The sequence below is a fragment of the Dermacentor silvarum genome, chromosome 1 (genome assembly GCF_013339745.2).
Source record: "Dermacentor silvarum isolate Dsil-2018 chromosome 1, BIME_Dsil_1.4, whole genome shotgun sequence".
NCBI lineage: Eukaryota > Metazoa > Arthropoda > Arachnida > Ixodida > Ixodidae > Dermacentor > Dermacentor silvarum.
Genome location: NC_051154.1, coordinates 17,291,882 through 17,316,583, shown reverse-complemented (window position 1 = coordinate 17,316,583; position 24,702 = coordinate 17,291,882). Strand labels below are relative to the sequence as shown.

Below are 24,702 nucleotides of genomic sequence, written 5' to 3'. Positions count from 1 at the left end.
CAGTGAACTGTGGTGGTGTGAACAAGCGGATGCTCGCATTTGTGCCCCGGTGCCGCAGCGGAAGCCGTGGTGGCGGGCGCCGATGCGAAGCGGCGGTCGTTGGGGTGTTGTGGAGCGCAGCGTAGCAATACCTCAAATAAAAAGTACTGCTCCAGTCAGGTAGACTGCTCCCTCCCTGATAGATTATATTTGGATCATCAAAACAGTGATGCGTTTATTTAGGAATACCATCGTTTCTCGCAGGCGCGAGGACAAGCAGGTGCGAGAGAGAAACGATGGTATTGCTAAATAAACGACCGCCGCTTCGCGTCGGCGCCCGGCACCGCGGCTTCCGCCGCGGCACCGGGGTACAAACGCGAGCAGTATCCGCTTGCGCAAGCGCGGACGCAATTTTCTCTCTTGCACCCGCTTGTCCTCGCGCCTGCGACAAACGACTGGCGGTCCCTCCAAAGACCGTCTCGTGCCAGACCAGTGCCTCAAAAGTCCCTAGGCACTTATAGGAGCTCCACGATTGCGATGACAACACGTGTTAAGCGGAAGTCACGTGACCCGCAGTGCCACGCCCCCGCTGTACCTACTAGCAGTTGTAAAGTCACACACGGGAGCGCGTGGTGTGCGCGGAGCGCATTCTCTAGCGGCGGCGGCGCAGGCGAAGTAGCGCATGTGCAGTGGGTCAGAAGCCCACTCCAGCGCTTTGTTTCCATACATGGTATCGATTTCCATACATGCCTGGTCGCCGCCGTCGAGGACGTCTCGTGCGGCACACCGCTTTCCTCCTCACCCTTTCGCCATACTCTCCTCCTCCTCATGCTTCCGCTGCACCCTCCTGCTCCGCTTTCCTCCTCGCGCTCTCTTCGCTATCGCCGTCTTTCATTCCCCGCTCCGCGTTCGCTCTTTTATCCTTTGCTGTGCTCGTTCACTTGGTTACGCCGAGGGACGCCGACGCTCAACGCAGGAGCGGTCGCCTAAAGCCCGCCCCATATTCAGCGTTTTTACCGGCGGCTCCTGCCGTTGCGTCTCTCGGCGTCGTTGTCACCCAGCCACATGAGACGCCTTGGGTGTTAACAGCTGACCCACACATCGCCCGTCGGTGTAACAATTCACCGAAGCCACTGCCTCCATGATCTCAGAAGTACTCTTACGATTGCTGAAGGCTGCGCGAATTGGTTACCGGCATGGTGAAACATGTTAGCAGTAAGAAGGACGAGGCACAAAACACCAAGTGCACAGCATCTGCGCATTTTGTATTTGTTTTTGATCCCCGTTGTCTTTATCATCATCATCAGGCTATTTTATGCCCACTACAGGACGGAGGCCCCTCGCAACCGTCTCCAATTAGCTCTGTATCTCGTCAGCCATCTACATCATATTCCGTCAAATTTCTTAATATCCTAATATTACCAAATCCTCTGCCGTCCATGGCACCTATTCTGCAGTTGAGCAAAACTGCCGCGCGACTGGCCGCTCGAGGCAGTTTGCGTGTATTTGTGGGCATATTTCACACTCGGAAAAACACTTTTATGTAGCACGTATTGAGCAACAGAAATCTGTATCGGGAGTTTCTCATGTTGCTCTACAATCTTCTCATTGACACTTTTCATCTATCTATAATAATCGAGAAGTTGATTAATTAATTGAGCCTGATTATGTAATTAGGTGGAGTGTAAAAAATAATCTGGGTATGTCCAAGCGACGCCAAGCAACATTACCTTGTTTCTGTCCAGCTATGTCGCATTCGCATATTTTTAAATTTTGACTCAAGTTACGTGGGGCGCCCTATATATGTAAATGTACTCCTGAGCAGCAACTGGATTAAAATGGCCCGCTGAGCTTCAATGAGACACTTTCTGGCTTGAACAGGAATTAACCACCCTACCATTGTAATTTTCCTCATGAAATGAACAGTCTCCGCTGTATTAAGGAAAAATAAAGGTAACCCAGGGAGAATAAAACGTTTGGGAAGAGTTGAGTTAGGTGCTTTAGTTAGGTGCTAGTAATAACAAAGTTTAATAATCATGCGCAGTATCGTTTTAAAATCTTACCATTAGCTCGTTGGGACTCATGCTGAGGCCCTCCATGATACGTGTGCCCTCTCCGAGCTCACCCAACGCACTCCAGCTTTGGCCGAGGACCAACGGGTCGTCCTCGCGGTCTGGAGATCTCTCTAGGCCAAGAGATGCACAGCTCTACACAGCGCCACTGCAGAATCTGCGTTGAAGTGTAGTGTTTGCTTGTAGCACGCAGCCGCATTGAGTCAGTAAGAAACCAGTCCGCAAAATCAATCAAAAATTTAGCCCATAAATTAATTAAAATTGTGATTTGAGCACATTCATTTTAACGTTGGTGTGGCAGTGCCTCATAATATGAACGCTCGCCAGTATAGCATAGAAAGGAAACAGAGAAAAGCCGCAGAATTGCGGGAAGTATATACATGAGTCAAACTGGTTGGGGAACTCCACAAAAACAATGGAGTTCAAGTGCAACCGCCTCTGGTCAGGTATGCATACAGGACTAAACGGACTACAGCGAAAGCCTCCGCGCGCGTTGGTGTGCTGTGCTACTCAGCTCAGCCCCAAAAGATCAACTGTGGGCAGTCTAGCGGGCCAACGACGCCGCCAGAGCCCAAGGGCTCGTGGCAGATGCCTAGGGAGGGTGAAGCCCATAAACTTGCCAGACAAAGATAAAAAAAGATAAAGTTTTTACCTACCTACCTACACGGGCAGCCGCGGCCGAGCGTGAGCGGACGATAGTCGGCTTCTTCCGGAAGTACGTAATTCTTATCGAAATCCAAAAGCAGATTTTCGCTTACTTCAGCCTGTTTATTAAACATCGTTAACAGATATACACCGTAACAGTAGGAAGAAGCTCACTGATGCAAACACCCTTGTTGATTGATGTAAGCTATTGGCCAATAGCAGCCGCATGTGGGAATCCGCTATATTACGAAATAAAGCATCCAGAAAATAGTGAGGAGTGGGCTTCTGTTGAAAAGGGATTGTTTGAGAGAAAGGTGACTTCGCGCTCCGCTTACGAGCTCCACGCAGCGAGCACGACTGCAAAATTTGGCTGAGATGTTCACAGCAGCGTATGCTGTCCGCGGGCTATGTTTTTCACCAAGTCCGAGGGGTGGTTCAGGAACCCCCTAAAACAGTTTCTTCAAACTACGATCGGTGACTTGTCTCCGTGCATGCGCGGTCGTCCTTTGGAGTCACCTCACCGTGTTATTACGATAGCAATTATATGGACACTCCAAGCGCATTCCTGCCATCGCCGTCACCATCGACGTCGTCGTCACCGTGAGGTTCCGTATAAAGTCCAATGGCGATATTATGGTCGCCGCGCGCCGTATGCTGTATGTGCGAGTGAAAGCGCGCGAGGGATGCGCGCTTTCACGGAGAGTGAACGCACGGCGGAGACTCAAACGCGATATCTTCCGTCTTGCGAAAGACCGTGGGGGGATGGGAGAGAGGGAGGGGAGGCGTCTTTTAGCTGCGGCACTAAATGTGCGACCGGGCGCAAGGGACTGTCGGAAAGGAGGAAAGCGGGAAGGTAGCGTGGGAGGGAGGGGGCGCGGTTTCTACTCTGCCACCAACTGCGTACTTTACGCGGCTGATGGCTGTCGTGCGCACCGTATCTTGAAAGCGATCTCCACACGGCTCTTACTTTAGTACGTGCTGTGCTTTGGCAGCTCAGTTTCCGTTGAAGCGAGAGAACCTTAATTCTGTCACTGCTCCCACAGCGCTTGCTCACGCCAGCGTTTTGACAGTGCTTGTCTGTGATCATCAAGTGTGATCTATTCATATTTGCTTGAGCGCGCTGACACCATGCTTGTTAATTCAGTTAGTAAGCGAATGTGTCCAAGTTTATGCAGCCAATAAAACTACTATCCTTACTCCGTATAACTCCGTATCCTTGCTAGTAAATTTGCTGTCGCAATTGATGCTTCGCCGTTCGGGGGAAACTGACTTTTTTATTTCTTGCAGCATTTCCAGCACTTTTATGCATAATTAGCATGACAAAGAAGGAGTACGAGGTGGAGGTAGGAGCAGCCAGCGATGCTTACAGATGTCAGTATCTCGCGAAGCCTAGGTAATAAAGAAGCGCATGCGTAAAATAAATTGCGTGTGAATGCGCGTTATGAACTGAGCTTTGTTGAAAAAGGGCACCGAATATTCTTCGTATAGCAAAGGCGGAGGAGCTGGAGAAGCGAGTATGGTTCGCCAATACTAGGCGATTATGTTTTGTGAGGGGTCAGCTAGCTGCTAAATGTTTTTCTCACTAATGCTATTGTTCGGTGAAAAGTGCTTTGGAAATAATATTAGAATGTGCTCGCGATCGAGAATGGCATTGACTGCCCTGTTTCCTGCGTTTCGTGTATGCCGTATTGTTTTCGCGTGTTATTGTACGCCTATAAACACATTGGTCACTCAAGAGGGGCTCGAATATGCAAGGTACCGTATTTAAAACGTCGTGCCAATATTTCTCTACACAACATTAATGCTGGGTGATGCAAATAATCGCGCGTACTGCGGCACGGCGTCTTCCAGCGGTGTGTTGCTTTACTTCTCTGCGGGGTGTTGATATTATGCTGGCCTAGATTTTCCGCCGTTGCGGCATTTGCTTGCTATGACTTCGCTCCGTTGCTACCTGCGCTACAAAGACATTGACAGCACGCTCCATAGTCGCTTCCAGATTGAAATATATGAGGGGACAATCCGCACACGCAAGTTATTTTTCACCGTTCGCGCGCTCACTTTTGTGTCGGCGGAGGTTGTCGACGACTTTGATGCAAGTGCACGCCTGCAAGAAAAAAAAAAAAAAAAAAAGGAACACGTGGAAAGCAATGTTATTACAGAACGCGGGAATGGAAAATTGTCCAAGTTGTTCAAAATTGCCTCTTTGTCCCTGAAACGCCGCGGGACAACAGTCGTGAGCAAGGGCTTACACCTTTACATTTAGACACACGTGCATTTCTTCAAGGAAAATACATGCGCCGTGGCAGCGAACTGATGAAGCAATGACGTATTCTGGACAATTTTTTTGCACATTTTATTCGGACGCTTTTTGCATTCTACATTGACATTCGCCACATACACACACACACACACACACACACACACACACACACACACACACACACACACACACACACACACACACACACACACACACACGCACACGCACACGCACACGCACACGCACACGCACACGCACACGCACACGCACGCAAAACAGTGCCGTCATTGACGATAGCATGTGAATGACACCAAAGCTGTTCCGCGTTCTACGAAACCAGCTGAAATGTAGGACAGAACAAATGTAAGACGTTTTTAAGCGCAGTTAAGTGCTTTTGCAAAGTGTGATTAAGAAGCTCAATTTAAGATACTGTTTCGCTGGAGGAAACGAGGCAAACGAACACATCTTCTTCAACTGCACGTCAGCGCAGACGAATCATAGGCAAAAAAAAAAAAAAAAAAATCGAACGACAAGAAAAAAAAAAAAGAAAAGACACAAGATAAAAGAAACTTATAGTACAAGCGCATTCGCGAATTTATTCCATTAGAGCTATTTGCAGTCCGCACATACGGTGCTTCATTTCTCATTGTAGCGAGTTTTTTGTTCTATCGCAACGTCGTTAGAGAACAATTAGTAAGAAATTTTTTTTGACATTGTTTTCACTGAGCCTCTTCGAAGTATTTGCAAGTTGAGAAAATGTCGATTACGAGGAATTGGGCTAGTATTCCGCAAAATTTTCCTGTGCTGGCACTGTTCCTAAGAGAATTGGACGGGTTTATACACCTCTAGGAAGTGGATCTATATTACCCAGGCTTAAGGCTGACCCGCTTGTGAACGATGGCGTTTTCATTACGTGTCAGAGGAAAGAGCAAGTGGCCGTCATGCTGGGTGACAAGGAGCAGGAAGAGAGGACGAAGTGAAAGCCTTAATTCTACCTCGTGTATGAACATATATCTCCTGAATGTGAAATTTTAGTGTTAGGAATAATACTTCCAGGCTGCGCAGCGCTCTCTATAATTAATACCTACTTCCCTGCTGGGATGTCCGCACACTTGAGGCCACCGTGGACTACTGCCAAAAGAACACGTTGTTCACGGGTGATTTCAATTCACATCATTTGGCGTGGGGTTTTCGCATCGATGAATCCGGGAAACGTTTATGGGATTGGGCTTTTTCGAACAATTTTACTTGCCTGAATTCCAAAAATGCAACTTTCGTTAGATGTCAGTCGAGCTCTGTCTTAGGCTTATCATTTACTAGCTCAGGTTTATCAAGCGTATCTTGGGCTGTCGTTGATGACGCCACAAGTAGTGATCACCGTCCTATATTGATGGATACTGCCTGCCCCTTAATTCCTTTAGATAATGAAGTACATATTTTCGTGGACTATTCAAAATTTAGGAAAACGTTACCGTCCACGTTGTCTTATTTCATCTTCTTCTTTCTGGGGTTTTACGTGCCCAAACCAGTTCTGATTATGAGGCACGCCGGTAGTGGAGGGCTCCGGATTAATTTTGACCACCTGGGGTTCTTTAACGTGCACTAAAACGCAAGCACACGGGCGTTGTTGCATTTCGCCTCCATCAAAATGCTGTCTTATTTGATAGGTATGGAGAGAGACACCAAAGCTATGAGACTTTGTTCGGTTTTGAAGGGTACTCTAAAGAAATCTGAGTTTGCACTATCGACAGCAAAAGACTTATAGAATCCGGCTGGCTGTAGCTGATGGTTCTGGCTGTAGCTGGTGGAACCCTGACTGTGCACGAGATTATAGACGCCGAAAGGCTGCATGGAAGAAACTTCTTGATCAATGCCTTACAAATTGGAGTAACTATACGTATGTGTCAGCTATGTTTGAACGAACAGTTTCATTAGCAAAGAATATTTACGAAGAAAAACTATACAATTTTCTCGCAAGGCTATACCAACGCCCGTAATTCAGTAATCCTATCGCGTAAATAATTATCAGAATCATTAGCAAACAATTTCCAGAGGATTAGAACAGCGTTTTACAGCTCAGTTACAATTGAACTTTGTCAGGATTGCATCCGAGGACAAGTTTATAAATATAACGATTGAAGAGCTTGCGCACGTTGTGAGACTGCAACCTGCCTCAGCTCCAGGTCCAGATGGTATCACAACGAGCATGCTAAAAATAGTATTTGATGTGTCTCCACAGGACCTACTTAATATCGTAAGCTACTCCCCTTAAGAACAGTTGGATTCCTCCAGATTGGAGGCTTGCTAAGATTCTCCCCCTGCTTAAGAAACAAGGAGCGGGATTGCATATGGACAACATAAGCACCATTGCATTAACATAAAATAATATGAAACTATTACAAATATGTCCGTATAATGAGGTTTTTAACTAATAACACATTATTAAGCTCAGGTCAGATGGTATTTAGACCGGCATGCTCGATTTGGTGCGCGCACGTTGATTTCGAGAGATGCATTAAGCTTGCTTGACGCAGGCGGCAGATGCAGCGATGGTGGCTCTTGATATAGCTAAGGTATACGACAGTGCCGAGCATGTCATTCTCCTGAATATCCTAAAGAGCATGAATTTTCCCCATATATTGCAAATTGGATTTATGAATTCCTAAGAGATAGAAAATTCTATTGCTCCCAAGGCGGCGTTTCGACGTAAAAATATAATCAGTCCAGAGGAGTTCCACAGGGTTCCGTTCTTTCTCATATTTTGTTTAATATTCTAATGAGTTCAATTTAACTGTGTGATGATGGTACGGTACAGTATCGACACAGAACTACTGTAGAACAAGTTCCTGTGGTGGCTCTGAGTGCAGTGTTTGCTTGATGCGGACACGCAGGCCCTTCGCGACCGCAGCACGGAAAATCCAATTAGCTAAGCACCCACTTGGTCAACTCCTTGGCCGGGCTCTTCATCGGGCGGTTCCTCACATAGAGTACGCTTAATGGATTCCTGGGCCGTACGTGGCACAATGTTTGCCTTCCTGCGTCTTCCGAGTCTAGACGCGGACTTGCCGAATCTCCCGCTTTTCAGCTCGCCAGTTTCGTCGCGGGCGGAAATGTGTTTCAGATTAGAGAAGAAAGTCGATGGTGGGAGCCCGCGCGCGCATGGATATTGAATAAAGTCAGCAATGGCCTCCGTGGTCTTTTTCGACAGGCGTTCCTGTCTGCTGTTGTCCCAGCCGCTATATTGGTCTTATGAAGCGTGGTTAGAGGCCTCGTGTTATTCCTGGCTGTTCTTGCGAAGAATTTAGGTGCCATCTAGTTTTAGGGCTTCTTACTCTTCCCGTGCGCGCTGCACAGCGTCAGCAAAGAATGTGATTTATTCTAAGCGAGTGAAGAGCAGCATATATTCTGTGGTGCCCTTTAATTTTATTTTGTTTAAATCCGTTTGAAAGACCAGTTTTATTCTTCAACAAGGTGAATTACATGACGCCGCATGCTCATTAGTCGTTTTCTGTACATTAAAATGCATAGATAATGAGGTGTTTTCTTACCTGCATACTCAAGACCAGTTTACACATTTCTTCTTAAAAACATGTAGCCTGTCATTCCTCTATATGTTATACTATATTAGTATTTCTGTCCTTTTCACCGACAAAAGTCTTAAAGAAATGTCTGCTTGGTTTTACTGCCAAATTGGAATGCGCAATCATGCGCAATTCATCATCAAAATGTGATAATGTAGTTGTGACCGTCAGTTTACAAAAACCTCATTCCGGGCGCTTATACATCTCACAAGACCACCATAAGACATTTAATTTAAACTTATAAGAGTTAAACATACTTATTTTGAATGAGGTTAAACGCATACTAGCGAAAAAAATTAGCGTAGCTTGCACTGGAGGCGCTGGAGAAACAGCGGAGCTGATGGGTACCTAGCTAGTCCTGGCTTTTGGGCTAGGCTAAGTACTACCAAGTCATCCCCAGCGTTTTCCGGAATTTATTGATTATTGATCGATTATCGATCAGGTATTGATTGGCTATCGATTGGCTATCGCAAGGTATTGGCCACGTATTTGGGCTAGGCTAAGCACTATCAAGTCATCCCCAGCATTTCCCGGAATTTATTGATTATTTCTCGATTATCGATTAGATATCGATTGGCTATCGATTGGCTACCGCAAGGCATTGGCCACGTATTTGGGCTAGGCTATGCACTACCAGATTAGGAGCCGGGTGTTCTACCCGCTAGCGCAAGACAGACGTGGCGTACATATATATATGTACGCCACGCTCCGGCTTCCGGAGAACGCTTCCGGCGTTTTTCTCTCTCGTACGTAGCTAGGGGCGCTGCGGTGCACAAGGGCGTTCGTTAGGGTGCCTCGATGCCAGCGCCGCCGTTCAAGGTGGTGCCATCCTTTGACCGCACCCGCGCCGCCGCTTTCTCGCTGCGGCGCCATCTTGAGTCACAGCGAGCGGTTGCGAGTGCTTGGTGCCGGTGCTTAGTTCGAGACACAGTGCGTGCGGATGCGTCGCTGACGCTTCTACTTGCTGGACAGTGTTCAGCCGCATGAATGACAAGCTTGTCAAGTGCATCGAGTCGACATGACGGGCTGTTGTGTTCCCAAGTGCACCGGATCGACGCGTAAAGGGCTTCGTTGTTTACGCTTCCCCCGGGACCCAGAGCGAAGGAAGAGATGGGAAGCCCAAGTAAAGCGGTATCACTGGAAGGCAACGGATAGCTGCTACATTTGCGAGGTAAGTGTCAAGAAAGTTGAGACTATCGCATCGTGTTTTTCATAAATAAGTGTTCTCTGATCCTCGCTCACGTACCTACGTTCGCTCACGAACTAAGCACTGCACCGATGCTGAGTAGCCTATGATTTGCGAGCGCGCGTCGCGTAGGCTTTTGCCGTTTTGATCAGAGCAGTCTATGCGAGTAGTACCCTTATTTTAAGAACTGACGAAAATGATTCGCCGCGAAATAGCCTTACATTAGCTACAAATCGTCATGTAAACCACCTATTTTACTTTTTCACGGGAAGAACACATCGTGTCTTTTTTTTTTTCCCTCAGTTTCTTTTTTCGCTACTGGTTATTTGGGACTGAAGAACGCAGTGCTTCTCGGGAGAGCGGCTGTTGTGTACGTGGCAAGCGAAGCATTGTGATTTTCTCTATTCTCAGCAGATATCTTGCGGATCTCAGGTTGTTACGTTATATCGCTGATTTTTTAGACGAATATATTTGTAGCGTGGTGCTCGTAAGCCGATGGTCATTCGTGCTCATTCCCGATCGTAGTGGGTACTGTGACGGTCTTTAAATGCCTGTGCACGGTATGCCCAGGTGTAGTAGAGTTAAGGGGCATCATGAGACCAAAATGTTTCGGCGCTTTCTGACATGGTGTCTGTTGTAGCCTGTGCATTTCTTCGAAACGTGTGAAGCGAGGTAATACAGCATTACTTCTGCGAAAATTTATTTTTAAGCACTGTAATGGGTTCTCTAGCTGTATTTACAAGGCAACTTTTCATATCAATAATCACTTTTGTTGTTTTACATGTACTTAGAAACACTTTGAAGAGGACCAGTACGAGGGAAATCGACAGGATGGGCGCTGTCTGTTAAAGTCAACAGCCTTACATCATCATGGACTATATTTTCGAAGTGAAAAACATTGCTAATCTGTATTTGACTGTCTTAGTTTCATTTACGGTTTTTGTACGCGATATGTATGCAGCGTTGTTTATTTTTTCAATGTAGTTATCAGTGTTCTAATGGTTATTTATAACATGTTCTGTACTCGCCATCGATGTGTTTGGCTGATGCGACGTATTCGATGGTAGCTGATGTATTCTGGCTGGATATCTTGATTAATATTACCCGCGGTTGCGTTTTCTTGTTTGCATTCTTGTTTTCGATTTATATTGTGTGTAATAAGGTTGATGTACCCACTTGAACCCCCCCCCCCCCCCATGTAATGAATAAATTAAAAAAAAAAACTCTCACTATCCCGAATTGTGTGTCGAGCCTACCTTGCGATTTTTTTTTATCTCGTCTTTCAACATAACCTGCAGGCGCCACACAGTACATATAATTTTTCATGTACATATCTCTTTCATGATTGATTGTACTAGACATTATAAGTAAATGTATTTTGTGCATCGTTTGGTTTCTTGTGTGTACTACGCAAGATTGACACAGACAAGTTACGTTACATGTTTCTCTACACCCTGGACGGCGGCGCTGGGCAATCTGTTGGAAATAAAGATATTATTATTATTATTATTATTATTATTATTATTATTATTATTATTACTAACTAAACCTTATTTTCACATCGCAGTTATTTTTACACCAGCTTAATCCTGTCAGCACACAATTTTGTGGGGGAAAAAAAGCAAAATTGCGCGTAGATATCGTCAAATAATTGCAACGAACGCGAAGAGCACGCGCAACGCAAGGGAAACTAACCGCCGTGCGCGAGTGGCTGGCTACGGTAAAGGAGGCGTGACTTGTAAACCAAAATACAGCAGCGAAAACAAAAAAAAAACTTCCACACACAGGGGGTCGCAAACCTGATATACCAAGCATCGAAGCGCAAAAAAAAAAAAAAAAAATAGTGCGTATTTCAACCATACACACGGCATGTTAAATGTAAATTGAATTAGGCAACTTGGGGCATGTTCCCGGCGCCATACATTTACGTCTTGGACCTTCGACGAGTTAACGGCTATTGGTTATAAAGATATAAAGATTTTGCAGGCGCAAGTTGGAATACGCTAGCGCAAGACAGGGGTAATTGGAGATCGCAGGGAGAGGCCTTCGTCCTGCAGTGGACATAAAGTATAGGCTGATGATGATGATGATGATGATGATGATGATGATGATGGTTATAAAGATGTGCAGATGCGATACCGATAAAAAAATCCTCATCAAGGCAAAGCACTTGGAAGTGCGCCGCGAGTAACACTATTTATGAACGCAAGCGTAGCTGAGTCTCAGCTCGTGTGACTCAATATGGCGGCGCCAGCGGGGTTGTCTCCACCCTGGACGGCGGCGCTGGGCATCGAGGCACCCTAGCGTTCGTTCCCGACGCGCGCCCTCTTTCTCTCGTTCCCGACGCGCGCTCTCTTTCTCTCTCGTCCGTAGCTAAGGGCGCTGCGGTGCACAAGGGCGTCAAGGGCGTTCGTTCCCGACGCGCGCTCTCTTTCTCTTTCGTCCGTAGCTGTGGTTAGAGTGTACTAGACCATCGTCTAGTACTCTCTAGCTGTGGTTTACCCGAATGATCCCCCGGTGCTTCGCCCACTCATCATCATTCACTTTGTGGATATGCGGTGATTTTTTTTTCTTCAAGTATGCATCGTCTTTGGAGTCTTCACGGCCTTCACGAAGACGTTAGATCCGCTTGAACACAATACTTTCCTTTAAGCATTCTTTCCGTAGGCCTTTTTGCAGCATTTTATGAATTTCTGCGTAATTGTTGCCACTTTCACAAGAAAAGTTATATTGATCCTTTGTTCCGTCTGTTCGTTTATCTCCATTTCAAGAATGACGAAAAATGGGTTGCACAGAAGCAAGGACGGTTTCAGCCTTCCTGACTTTTCAAACATGTGTCATGTAATTCCTGTGCACAGTATGCTAGATTTAATTACCTACAGAGATGCTACAGCCTGCTACCTGTTGATGTACGTTCTCGGGACTTCCCACAGGCTTTTCTTAGTTTATAATCAAGCAACCCCGTCTGCCGAGCAGCCTCCACGATTTTACGCTTACGTCATTGCCATAACGATACCTTGAAAATTCTTTACTTTATGAGGAACAGTCCAGTGTCTGACTGGACACTGGACAACGCTTGAAATAGGTAAACTTGATGAAGATCAGCTTGAAAGATGTCGCAGAGGTAAATGACAGGCGTTTCCCACTCAAAGCTTACCGACAGACGTAAGAGACTTCGGGAGGCTGCGTGGGAGGTTCGGTCAACATGTGACCGCCCCGCGACGTGGGGTGTAGTTAGTTCTGCATAATATCCGTAGTGCCATTCTAAAGCCACAAACGCAGACAGCCTACGACACCTGCGGTTTATGTTCAGTTCTCTGAAGGCTTTCTAAACTCTCGCTCCCCCAACTGCCGCCTTCCTACCCTCCCGCTCTTATCCTCTTGTCTTAATTACCATGCCCAGAGACGTCAAATAACAGCGCTCATTTTCTTTTTAGTCTCTTCCTTTACAGCCAGCCGCCGCCGACGACGACCGCACGTGACGTCACCCTACTAACCTGCTAAATCTAACCGGCCGAGGATGACAAGGCCGCCTATCACAAACCTAGGTCCCCCTATCGAAACGTAGGCCAGCCTTTCGGAGGCACCTTATCCCTGTTTGTAACTTTTATACTATCTTGTGTGTTGGGGCATTTGTAATCTGCGAATAACGTGGTTTTGCAGCATTGAGAGAACGGCCACAAAGAGCCGTGCACTTGTTGATGCGGCTACATGCGCGTGTCATTAAGCATTTGAACTGCCAACTCGTGCTTCTCGGGGAAGAAGAGTTTCTTCGACGTTGCATGGTCAACATGCTTTATGATAATTAGAAACAATCGTCCTTCGTTGCCCATGCTGCAACATTAGTGAGACCTTTGTATCGTTTACCATTTTTTGTGTTCGCGACCGTTTTATTTGTTGATTGTCCTTGAAACTTCTGTTTGTGCCCATGGCCATTTTCTTTCTGGACTTTCCTTCAAACTTTTGTTTGTGTGCAGTACGTTCGTTTGTCGTACGTTCATTTCTGTTTGCACGTTTTGAAGACTCATTTTTTACGTTTCTCGTCACGTCTATGTCGCGAATTGCTGATGTAGATTTGATATGTTCTCTTAAGTCTATGAAACTTCTGAATTGAATTGAATTCTGGGGTTTTACGGGCCAAAACTCAAAAATATGGACTCATATTTGACCTAGACGAAAGCGCATGTGGCTGTATGTTCAACTCGCTACAAATTCGTTTGCGCGCTTTTTTGACACGGAAAAAGACCTGAAGACCTCAGTGACCCCTTCGGCAGAGTCTTTTATCAACGGTGCATGTGTGAAATGCACGTGAATGATATGTGTCTCAGCATTGCTTCTCTTTCCAGTAGGTAATGCTAGCGACGCATGAAAAAAAAAAACACAATAATTTACAGCATTTATTGGGGATGGAAACATCGCAAAGTGCATGCAGAGGTCATAAAATATATAGTTAACTTAGTAACCGAAGTGACGCCAAGCCGGATTACCTCTAAATTAGAATCAATAGCAGTCATGTGCAGCAGAGCTTTTACTATAGGACTCAGGCTGCAGTTTCACCGCAAAGGCGAAGCAGTATTAGTGATAAAATTAAATTATGGGGTTTTACGTGCCAAAACCAGTTCTGATTATGAGGCACGCCGTAGTGGGGGACTCCGGAAATTTGGACCACCTGGGGTTCTTTAACGTGCACCTAAATCTAAGTACACGGGTGTTTTCGCATTTCGCCCCCATCGAAATGCGGCCGCCGTGGCCGGGATTCGATCCCGCGACCTCGTGCTCAGCAGCCCACCACCATAGCCACTGAGCAACCACGGCGGGTATTAGTGATAGCCATGCATAAGACAATTAGACGAAGGAAGATTCTTCCCGTATAAATCCGTGTAAAAGCCGCACCCCCAACTTGAAAGCAATTTAAAAAAAAAAAATCCAACCGAGAAGCAATTGCATTTACTGCTGATTCCGATCGCGCTCCACTGCGAATTTTCCCGCGTAGTGTACTTTCGCGCGTTGCAACTCTAACAAAAAAGTCGATTACAACTTAAGAAGACAGGAGAGGTGCCCCGCCCTGATCACTGAAGCGCAGCAGCCGATTGCCACCACGACTAAAGAAATAGTCCCGCTTATACGACTCAGCCCAGCTCGAAGCGCGGACAGCCATGTCCTTTGTCGGCGGGGTCACCGGCCGTCCGGCTCATGACGTCAGTCTACAATGCCCGCCCATTGGTGGATGCTCATGTGCATCCGCCTTTGAGGGGCAAATGTCGCTGCCTTCTAAAGTTATACACGACTACAGATGGCGAGAGGAGGCGATCGCAGAGGTTTACGGCGGATTTCGTACTCGTAGTTGGAAATATGAGATAAAATGGCCCGGTCCCATGTAAGGCCCGTCAAAATTGAGCAAAAAAGTGCGTCCCACACACGCGTCTGTACTTTGGTTATATCGCCTATATGAATTCTAGTAACAATTACTTAATAATTAAAATAACAAACATCGTGCAATGCACCGACCAAGTATGCCTGTAAATATCTCGCTGGTTGACCACGAGCAGTCGCAATCACAACGCTTGCATTATGAAAGCAGGAAAAGTAGGAGTTCAGGACCCGTGTGTTCTAGCTACTAGGCAAAAGAAGACTCCAGGCCGCTATCAAGAAGGTTCCTCAGCTCACCTGTTTCCATCAGCGAGTGACGTGTACCGCCAGAGGTTCTATGAAGCACTTGAACAGTGCTGTCTTCGTTAAACAACAGGTATCCACCTGATATGTGGCAGCGTAACTCCCACATTGAGCAGCTTGCCATAGGGAAGTTCTACGGTGATAGCGTTCTACAGTAACGACCTTGAACCAGGACGCTTAATTTGGCACAGAGATATGCTGATTGACTTTTTAAGCCAGCAAAGGTCGGCATCATTGCATACATTCGAGGACGTCGTGCACATGTTTACGGGGGGCAAGGGCGAACACCTGTGAAATCTTTTGCCGGAAGTAATCAAGCTAAAAAAATTGGCGTTGGCCATACCGGTCTCGTCGATCACATCCGAGAGGTATTTTTCTTGCCTTCGGCGACTGAAAATGTACTTGCGGTCGACGACTGGACAAGCCCGTTTGACTCCATCTGGCAAATTTGCACGCCCACAAAGAACTCTCCCGCAAAATCAATTTGCCCGAACGAACACTTTTTCAATGATGGTGAAATCATCGTATCAGACAACGAACTGATGTGTTTAATAGGAGAGAGAAAGGCATCCACTTACAAGTCAAAGGAAACCACCTGCCTTAGAAAACAGCGCAAAAAGTTATACAAAAGAACGAAAATGGGGTACATAACAGCGCAAGCAGAGTGAAGCCATTTGGGTAAGAAAAGACGCGTGGTTGCGCTATTTGTAAAACTCCCTAGTCTATCTGTGCATTTTTCTTATTAATTTTTATTCGTCATGTGCGTCATTTGCCGCTCAATAACATAATCCACGCTTTTCCTGTATTTGCTATCGAGTCCTTTCGCGCTTTTGAGATATCGCTGTGTTATGTATTTCTTTGTTAATGTGTGTATTTATTTGGGCGCCTGATGATTTTTACTCTATAATCCTTTATTCTGCCTCCGGAAAATAAACGAAACCAGTGGCATAAGGCATGCTTTGACAAGTAATTAAACTATTGCGTTATGAAATCACATTATACTTATTCGTCATAAGATGTGTTCAAAAATTGTTATATATCGTTTAATTTTTATATATGTTATGTCTTATCTTCTCAATAACTGACCTTTTGTCAGGAAAAAAATTTCTTGAGTGTATCTTTTATATTAAAACATTTACAAGGCGTTACATGGCTTTTTTCATTAGTGTGTATTTGTGCGACGTAATGCGCACAAAACAAATATAACTCCCTAACGTGTTTAAATGAATCTGCTGGTCGCATTGCTCATCCGAGAGATGCCACTCTCGTGGTGGTACGAGGAGACTCCGGCTGCAAGACTGAATTGTCTCCTACTCTGAGGTCTTGCAAATACTCATATAAGCTCGTCACTTCAGTGAACAATGCTTCGAGATCAGACGAAGTTTCCAGTGTACTTTTTATTAAAGGCAATATATATATATATATATATGCATACATGGGTAGGGTTCGGAAAGCAGGTCAGGCCCCAGCCACCCCCCCCCCCCCCCCCCCCCCCCCCGGAAAAATTAAAACTTTCCGCCTGTGTAGTGGGGGACTCCGGATTTGACCGTCAGGGGATCTTTTACGTGCCCCCAACGCACGGTACACGGGCGTTTGTGCATTTCACCCCCATCGAAATGCGGCCGCAGCGGGCGGGATTTGATGCCGCGACCGCGTGCTCAGTAGAGCACAACACCGTCGCCACTAAGCCACCGCGGCGGGTTTATTAAACTTCTCTTGGCGACCCAACAGCACCCAGCAGCCAGGCAGCCGGCAGCCATGCCAAACCAGGAAAAGTAGGCTAGGAAAGTTTCGCTTTGAAATTAGTGCGACGCAAAGGAAGGTCCACTTTGTCGGCGTGGTTCACACGCGATGACAAATACGATAGTTCCACAATTCAGGTGTGGAAAAAAATCTTTTGAAAAAGAGAAAGGCAATATTTTTTTTGCTTCGTTTTGCCAGGTCTGGAAGGCCAATAAAAAATTTCAGTAAGGTGACGCTCAAAGTTGAGTGTAATCCGCGAGAATAAATTGAGCCGATTGGTATTGGACAGATTCCAAAACATCAATACGCGCTTTAGGGACTAACGCGTCTCATATCGCTGCAGTATACCCTAACTTTGAGCGAATTAGTGTTTGGTATAGCAGTAGGTTAAGGCATGCAGAGGCTTGGTGGAAGTTTCGAAGAAGCTAGCCCAGTGCGCGGTTAGCATTGTTAGTAATGTAGGTTATCAGTTAATAAATAATAGGTTACTGTTTATTTGAACTCCGAGATAGTTATAGGTTGAAGTATGCTGCAATTTATTTCTATTGACAAAGTAGTCGAAAAAGCTAGAAGGGGTTGAGAGGCCAGCAATCGTCGTGCGTCTATATTGGCTTGCGTCAAGTATCACTTTCCTTCAAGTATCAAGTATCAATTTTTTGGCTTGCGTCAAGTTTCACTAATCGTCAAGTAGCCATTTGTTGCACCAATGAGATGTGCTATTGAGATCAGAACGAAGAACAAAAAGAATGATTTATACTGCGTATTTCGCGAACGATGACGCAATCGTCAGCGAACAACTACATGGAAGACATAAGGCCGTTTGGAAGGCCGCTAATATAAACCATAAACAGCAAAGGGCCGAAGACAGAGCCCCGAGGAACACCGGATTGAACAGCAAAGGGAAAAAACAATTGTTAGCCGGCACATATTGAGTGCGATTCGTCACGAAGCACTCAATTCGTTTTAACATGTTAGAGTCAAAACTTAGTGTGCAGTGGCGTCGCCAGAAATTTTGTTCGGGGGGGGGGACTCACGTTGCAGCGCGGCCTCCTCCTTATAGACCTTTTCATCGGGCGAGAAGGAAAGGGCACGCGACGAGCTTTTCCTCCTCTCTGGCTTGTGCCAGCCGGCGCGGCGCGGCTTAAATGTGTTGCCGGTCGCGCGCTGCGGAACGATTTGGAGGTGTTTTAGCTAGTTCTGAGTGCAATTTACGGGATGTCAGTTCTTACGAGGTCGTCGGACAACCGTTTAGGCGCAGCAGTAGCTACGTATCTGGAAATTTCTCTTGGATGTGCAAAAATGCAACGCGCATCATCAGCCGCGGTGTGTATGTGTTGTGAAATATGTTGGATGTATCGGCTTTCACTCGACGAAGAGTTGTTGTGACACATTTCCATCAGCCACTGGCATTGTTCTCACGCATTTTAAGTCTAGTAGACTTCAAATCACTATGTCTACGCTAGCCTCCTGCAAGAGGCCGAAGGCTTTGCTCAACACAGCGAGCACTGCGGTTGGCAAACCAACATGATCGGCATTGCCTTTTTTTCCCTTTAAGGCAAAATATACAAAGCGGATCGCATAAAGAGAATCCAACAGCTGTAAGTAAGTACAAAATTTCTGTAACGTGGGTGAATGCGTCGTAAATGACTGAACTTAGGAGACAGGAACAAAAAAATAAGTTCATTTCCGCCTTTTGTGGCAAAATAAGACAGAACATGGGATAACGACGCAATAAGACTCTGCATGGTCATGCCGCATGCTTGGACCACTTGGACCATACGCTATATAGAACAAACAGATCTATAACAGCATTTAGTACTGCCTCGGGTGCTCGCACAGTCTGCAGCTGGTCGTTCGACCACTCGAAAAGTGTGCTTCACAGTGTACGGTATGCGGTTATTATTAACCAAACTATTTTATTTGTAGGCAGAAACCTTGCCCAGCAAACAAGGCAGTCGCCCAGTGTATCTACACATAGCATCTTGAACACTTGTCAAAGTAAACAGCACGACTTATTCTCCAGCAAAACGGTACCCACGCTGTTAGGATCGTCAAATGTTTCGTAACTATACTCGTTGCAGCTAAATCAGAGCTTAGAATTACAGTGCTGGGAATGCTGCAGTAAGGTTACGTTCGTGAGACAAATTTTCAGAAATACCCAACTGATATCCGAGGCTGCTTGTAAGCTCAAACAAACGAGCGCACCTCGCGCTGGGTGCTCCGTCCGCCCTAACGCCAGCAGTTACTCCAGCCGCTTAATTACTTCAGACTTAAATTCCTTCACTACGCCTCACAGGACCGTTCCCCACGTAGAAGATGCCATTTCATGCTAAATAGACCGCGCGAGTGCGAAAAAATCCACCAGAAACTTCCGCCGAACGTATACCACAGCATACAACACGGGCGTTCGCCCAAGCCAGCACGCCAACTGCCCATAGATGGCGCCACTGCCTATGCAATGGCGGCGCCCATGAAAAAACGGTCTATAGAAGTTGTCGAGGGATCAAATACATGAATAATAACTGCATTGCCATTGCCATTGCAAATACCATTGTATATTAGACGCTGCACACGAATTATTGAACGCTACGCACTGTCAAGACAGGTAAAATATGTATTTTTTCATCAAAGCATATATTCGTATGTCCCAAAAATTGTGGCAGAAATAACTGATATGAATGCTTCCGCGTTTTTCTGTCCATTTAATAAGTAAATAAATTATAACGCGAACGTTAGAACTATATCAGTTCTAAACCAGCAAAGCAGTGCATGCCGCTGATATGAAAAATGTAAAGACCATAAAATGAACAAGTTCAGGACAAATATTTTGATGAATCATTATCATTCAAGAACTTTGTTCACATTTTTGTACATATGCAACGGCCAGGGAAAAACCTCAATGACGCTGTCCTTCGTTGCAATGTATTGCGCAGGAGCAGCTGTTACCGGTCGTGTATTGTGAGTAATTGCACCGAAATTATATTCACAACAGTGAGTACATATAGAAAGCAGAAGTTCCCCAAAATATACATTAGAAATGCGAAGATAGAATGGAATATACAAATGCGAAGATGAAGGCCAAGAAAGTGTCGCTGGAAGCCGAGTATCTCTGACTCAGAGAACGGTCTCGAGTCCAGTCGGTTTAAAGTTGTCCTGAGAGAGAGGCGTTGTACGTCGTAGCGAGGACAGGTAAAAGCAGGTAGCTAAAAAGGAAAGAAAAGGGCAAACGAAAGCCACAGATGATGCGGCAAGTTGAACTACCCAATATCCGAGTGCGTTTTTGGGAAACGCCGCGTGGGCCGGGCTTTCAATGAGCAAGGTCGGTCAAAATTGGTTATTGATGTCCTCTTAATTTTTGTATTCGCATGACAATTTTGATCATGATGCTAACTGTTCCAATAAACCGTGAAAATTTATGTGGTTTGAAAAGCTAATGAACAGTCATACGTTGTCATAATTACGAGCTTAGGAACGTGAAGGAACAGATATTTTTACATGCATTGATTTTTGCTGCTTCGCTATCTAAAGGACAAACTTCACTCGGTGGGGAAGTTTAGCGAAGCGTTCAATAACTTCGGACACGTTGATGCCGACGTCTCTGTGGGCCTATAGAAGCACCAGCATAACCATGCGTTCCTCAGACATTGTACAGCACAAGTAGTTTTTTAGTAATCTCATGTTTGAAAATCATCTCTGCGCTGCCAGTGGTCATTGGAAGGGTGACTAGAATCTGCAGCAGTTTGTGCACATGTACATATAACCTGCCTTCGCAATGAGAGAGGGCATCTATTCCTGTGCTAAAACCTGAAAACACTTCTTCGATATCGTTGACATCCTTGTTTAGGTACCTTGCACAAACAGTAAGCTGTTCGATTTCAGCAATATCCGTCGTTTCGTCAGCAAGTACGGAGAAGCAGCCTGCAGCGTTTACTTTTGCATCTAGGCTTTCTTTGATAATTTCACCACGAATTTCTATAATTTGGTTTTGTACATCTGGGCTTAAATACGAGACATTATTGGGGCAACTTTCCAAATGGTTCTTCAGATATGTATCTCCACAATCAGCTCGCATGCGAAGAAGCGCTCTGAAAATGCCAGTAGTTTCAGCGGGGGTTTTGCTTAAATCCATAGGAGCACTGTCCCTATGGCCTTGGAGAGCCTGACCTTGCCACCCGCAAAAAAAGAACTGTCTCAATAATAGACCGTTAACTTTCTTCTGTTTTGTCTTATTTTACTTTGCCTGCCCTGGTCCAGCTGATCGATCACATTGGGCGCGCTTCCTGAAAATGTTTGGAGAAAATTATCAGCTGCCAGCTGACAGTCATGGTGATATTTAATATTTTTTGTGTGTGGAAGATTGCGAGCGCTTGCTTTCATTTCTGGAACGGCTTGGACACGAGGGTTCCAGTGCGCGCATGTTGGCCCAAGTTTATAAGAACATTAAACCCATAAAGTTGCAGAATTAAAAATCTAAAAGCACGCCTTTGGAAATGTCATTGCACCTTTCGCGTCAAAAGTTTATGAGAACTTTATACGCATAAAGTTTCGGAATTGAAATCGATGCGCTGCTTAGATTCAGGGGCCGCTGCGAGATGCCGCGATGCGCCCGCTCGCAATCGAAAAGCCCTTAAAAGTTTGTGCTCTGTTGGGACTCCTTGCGTTATGTGACTCCAGGTGCATGGGCGTTGCCACGAAATCCAGCCCGAGTTCGCAATGTTCGCGCCGCAATGTCTTTTCGAGCATGAAAAAGACATTGTAGACAAAATATAGAATGAGTCCCGGCGCCGGTGGTTGTTTTGGTCGGCGGTGCAGGACAGCACGAAAAAATTTCGGGGGGAGGGGGGGATTGGCTGAAGCCCCATCAGCCCCCCCCCCCCCCCCCCGGCTACGCCCCTCTTAGTGTGCGAATTTTAAAGAGCACTAAATGATGAGAGACATTGTGAAACGCTGTGGCGAAATCAAGACATACGCATCCAACCACCTATTCCTAAACTACGGCTGAAGTTACATTATGAGTGGAAGATAGGAGCCGTGTTTCACGCGAGTAGTTCCCACAAAAACCGTGGTGAAAGCCGCTGAAAAACGAGTTAGATTCGAGATAGAGTTAGATTACAGATATATTGGAGACTATTAGATGTTTGAGTAATTTCCAGACAATACTTGTTATAGACATTGGCCTGCAATTTAAAGGGGAATGTGGGTTACCAGATTTAAATACAGGAATCTCATTTCCCGCCTTCCAGTCAATAGGTAGAGCGTAACACTGGACTGAGTGCGTGAAAAGATGTGATAAGAATTTTAAACACTACACTGCACTAGTTTTTGGAAAATTTCGCTCTGATTTCATCAATGTCGCAACTAGAGGACAACTTCAGTCTGGATTAAATTTACAATGCCTAAGGGGTCTCAAGAGAATTGATGGGATAGAAACATCTTTTCTGCAGCTGCGGCATGAAAACTGCACAGAAACAAGAAAAAGACATCGTAAAAGTGTCATTTAGTGCAAAACAATAGTATTAGCTGCGCAGAACATATCGTCGGAATGAGTAAGCGGTATGACACTTTGTTTTGCAGGTTATATGATATTCCAAATCTTATACGGAATAGTAGTCAACAGTGAGGGCAGCGTATTGTTAAGATAATTGTGCTTGGCTCTTATGATAACAGTGGAATGCTCGGGAAGAACGTTACGGTGCGCGCACAAGCGAAGACTACCCTTCTAATGTTTAGCTTGTCGAAAAATTAGTTTTTTCTTGTTCAGAAAGGCTTTTCAATTCAGCTGTGAACTAGGGTGATCGTTGCTTGGTTGATATGACTTGAAGAGGGAGCTGGCAATCAAGCACGCTGCTTTGTTTTTTGAGAGGTTCCACTTCTGCTCGACTGTTCTATAAAAATAGCCAGGCATATATATGCTCATCAATAAACATATCAAGTTCTCTGTTAATTGTTGTGTAGTTGGCATTCTTGTAATTCCTAGTTGTCTTTCTGATAGCGGTTTGATGTAGGACGCAGCTTATTAGGGTGAAGTAAATTAAACAGTTATCGCTAACATCAGGCAGGTACGCCAATGGGTTCAGAAGGTTAAGTGCTGTCGTGAGGACTAAATATAATAGGTTTGCCGAGGTTCTGCCTATTCTAGTTGGTTCAGAAACCATTTCAAAGTCTAATGAAAGTCTAAGCATAAGCTAAAATCAAAGTCTAAGCATAAGTTAACGAAAGGTGCGCTTTCGTCAAAGGTTTCCTTGACGAAGGGGTAAGATCAGGACCAGTAAATTTTAGGGCAATTAAAATCACCTAAAAATATAGAGGAGATGGCGGATATTGCTGGACTATCGTATAAGAGCATCATGCAATTGTTGCAAAACTCAGATGTCTCGTTAGGTGGTCAGAAGCATGCACAAAGTACTATAGTTGGATGATTCAGCTGAATACGAACACATAAATGTTCTAATGAAGAATGGAGAAGAAAAATGTTTGATAGAAGCTATTCAATTACGATGATAAGGGCACCGCCTCCAAATTTGACAGTCCGCTCACGGTGATAGACGGCGTACTTTTCTTCGCGTTCAAAAAGTTCATTACTTCCAATATTTGAAGAAAGTCACATTTCAGTAACAACTGTAACGTCCGCCGAGCATGCGTCTTGAACATATGAGGTGTCGCGCTTATTAGTAATGCTCTGGGCGTGAGTAATAAAGCAAGAAGTATAGATTTCTAAGAGGGAAAGTATGATTTCGCATTATTTGTTAGGGCGAAGTTCTGCTACTCGTAGTTGACGCGGCGACAGACGGTGCGTCACTCGGGCTAGAGTCTGGCTGTGGCAAGTGTAATCCGAATGAATGTGTGGCACACGTTCATTCACTTTACAACACCCTAATTCACTTTACTACACTTTAAGTCACCTTACTCTAACTTGTTCTAACTTTAATTCTGTGTTGCTACTGACGTCACTGATGATGATGATCTTTGGTACCAGTCGTTGCCTACAATGCCGGCTTTTCTGCCTCATGGGACATATAATGCTTTCGCATTAAAAGCTCTTGGTGCTGTCTGTTTGGGGCCTCCTTAGGGGGAGGGGACAGGGTTTAACTCGATATCACCGGATGGAAAGAGTAGTTTGGTCAAGTTAACACAACACACATGTCAAAGAAAATAGCACTTTAGGCATAGAAGTTGAAACAAGGATCGCTAGATTTTTTGCAGTATAAAAGAGTGGGTGAACCCACCTGTAGGATAAAGGGAGAGAGAGAAGGGAGGAAGGAAAGGCAGAGAAGCTAACTAGACTTTGTACAGCTTGCTACCCTACACGTGGGAAGGGGGATGGGGAGTGAAAGAAAGAGAGAGAGAGAAGACACGAGTCTTGATCGGACTTTTACATGCACTAAGCCAGGTGCACTAAGCCAGGTGCGCTAAGCCAAGTGCACTAAGCCAGGTGCAGTCATGTTTCAAGCATGACGGAGGAAATATCATGCTTGAAACGCTTGCGGCCCTTTATACACAATGCCTCTCGATTCAAGTGTGCCAGAGGACTGGAAGGATGCCAACATTATACTAATCCACAAG

The 24,702-nt window shown here is 45.4% G+C and overlaps 1 protein-coding gene across 2 annotated transcripts in view; it reads right to left on the bottom strand.

The window, feature by feature from the left end:
- The window catches only part of LOC119457446 (neuropeptide F receptor), a 77,179-nt gene that overhangs the window by 4,643 nt on the left and 47,834 nt on the right, over positions 1-24,702 (bottom strand). Inside the window, exons 1-2 of one of the 2 annotated variants that reach the window (XM_049665114.1) lie at positions 4,755-4,801; positions 2,043-2,208 (exon numbers count right to left, since the gene is read on the bottom strand). In XM_049665114.1, the coding sequence (XP_049521071.1) occupies positions 2,043-2,078 (36 nt within the window). In that variant the 5' untranslated portion in view covers positions 2,079-2,208; positions 4,755-4,801. Of the gene's footprint in view, positions 1-2,042; positions 2,209-4,754; positions 4,802-24,702 lie in introns of those variants that run through there. The other variant, XM_037719003.2, reaches the window with a different exon arrangement.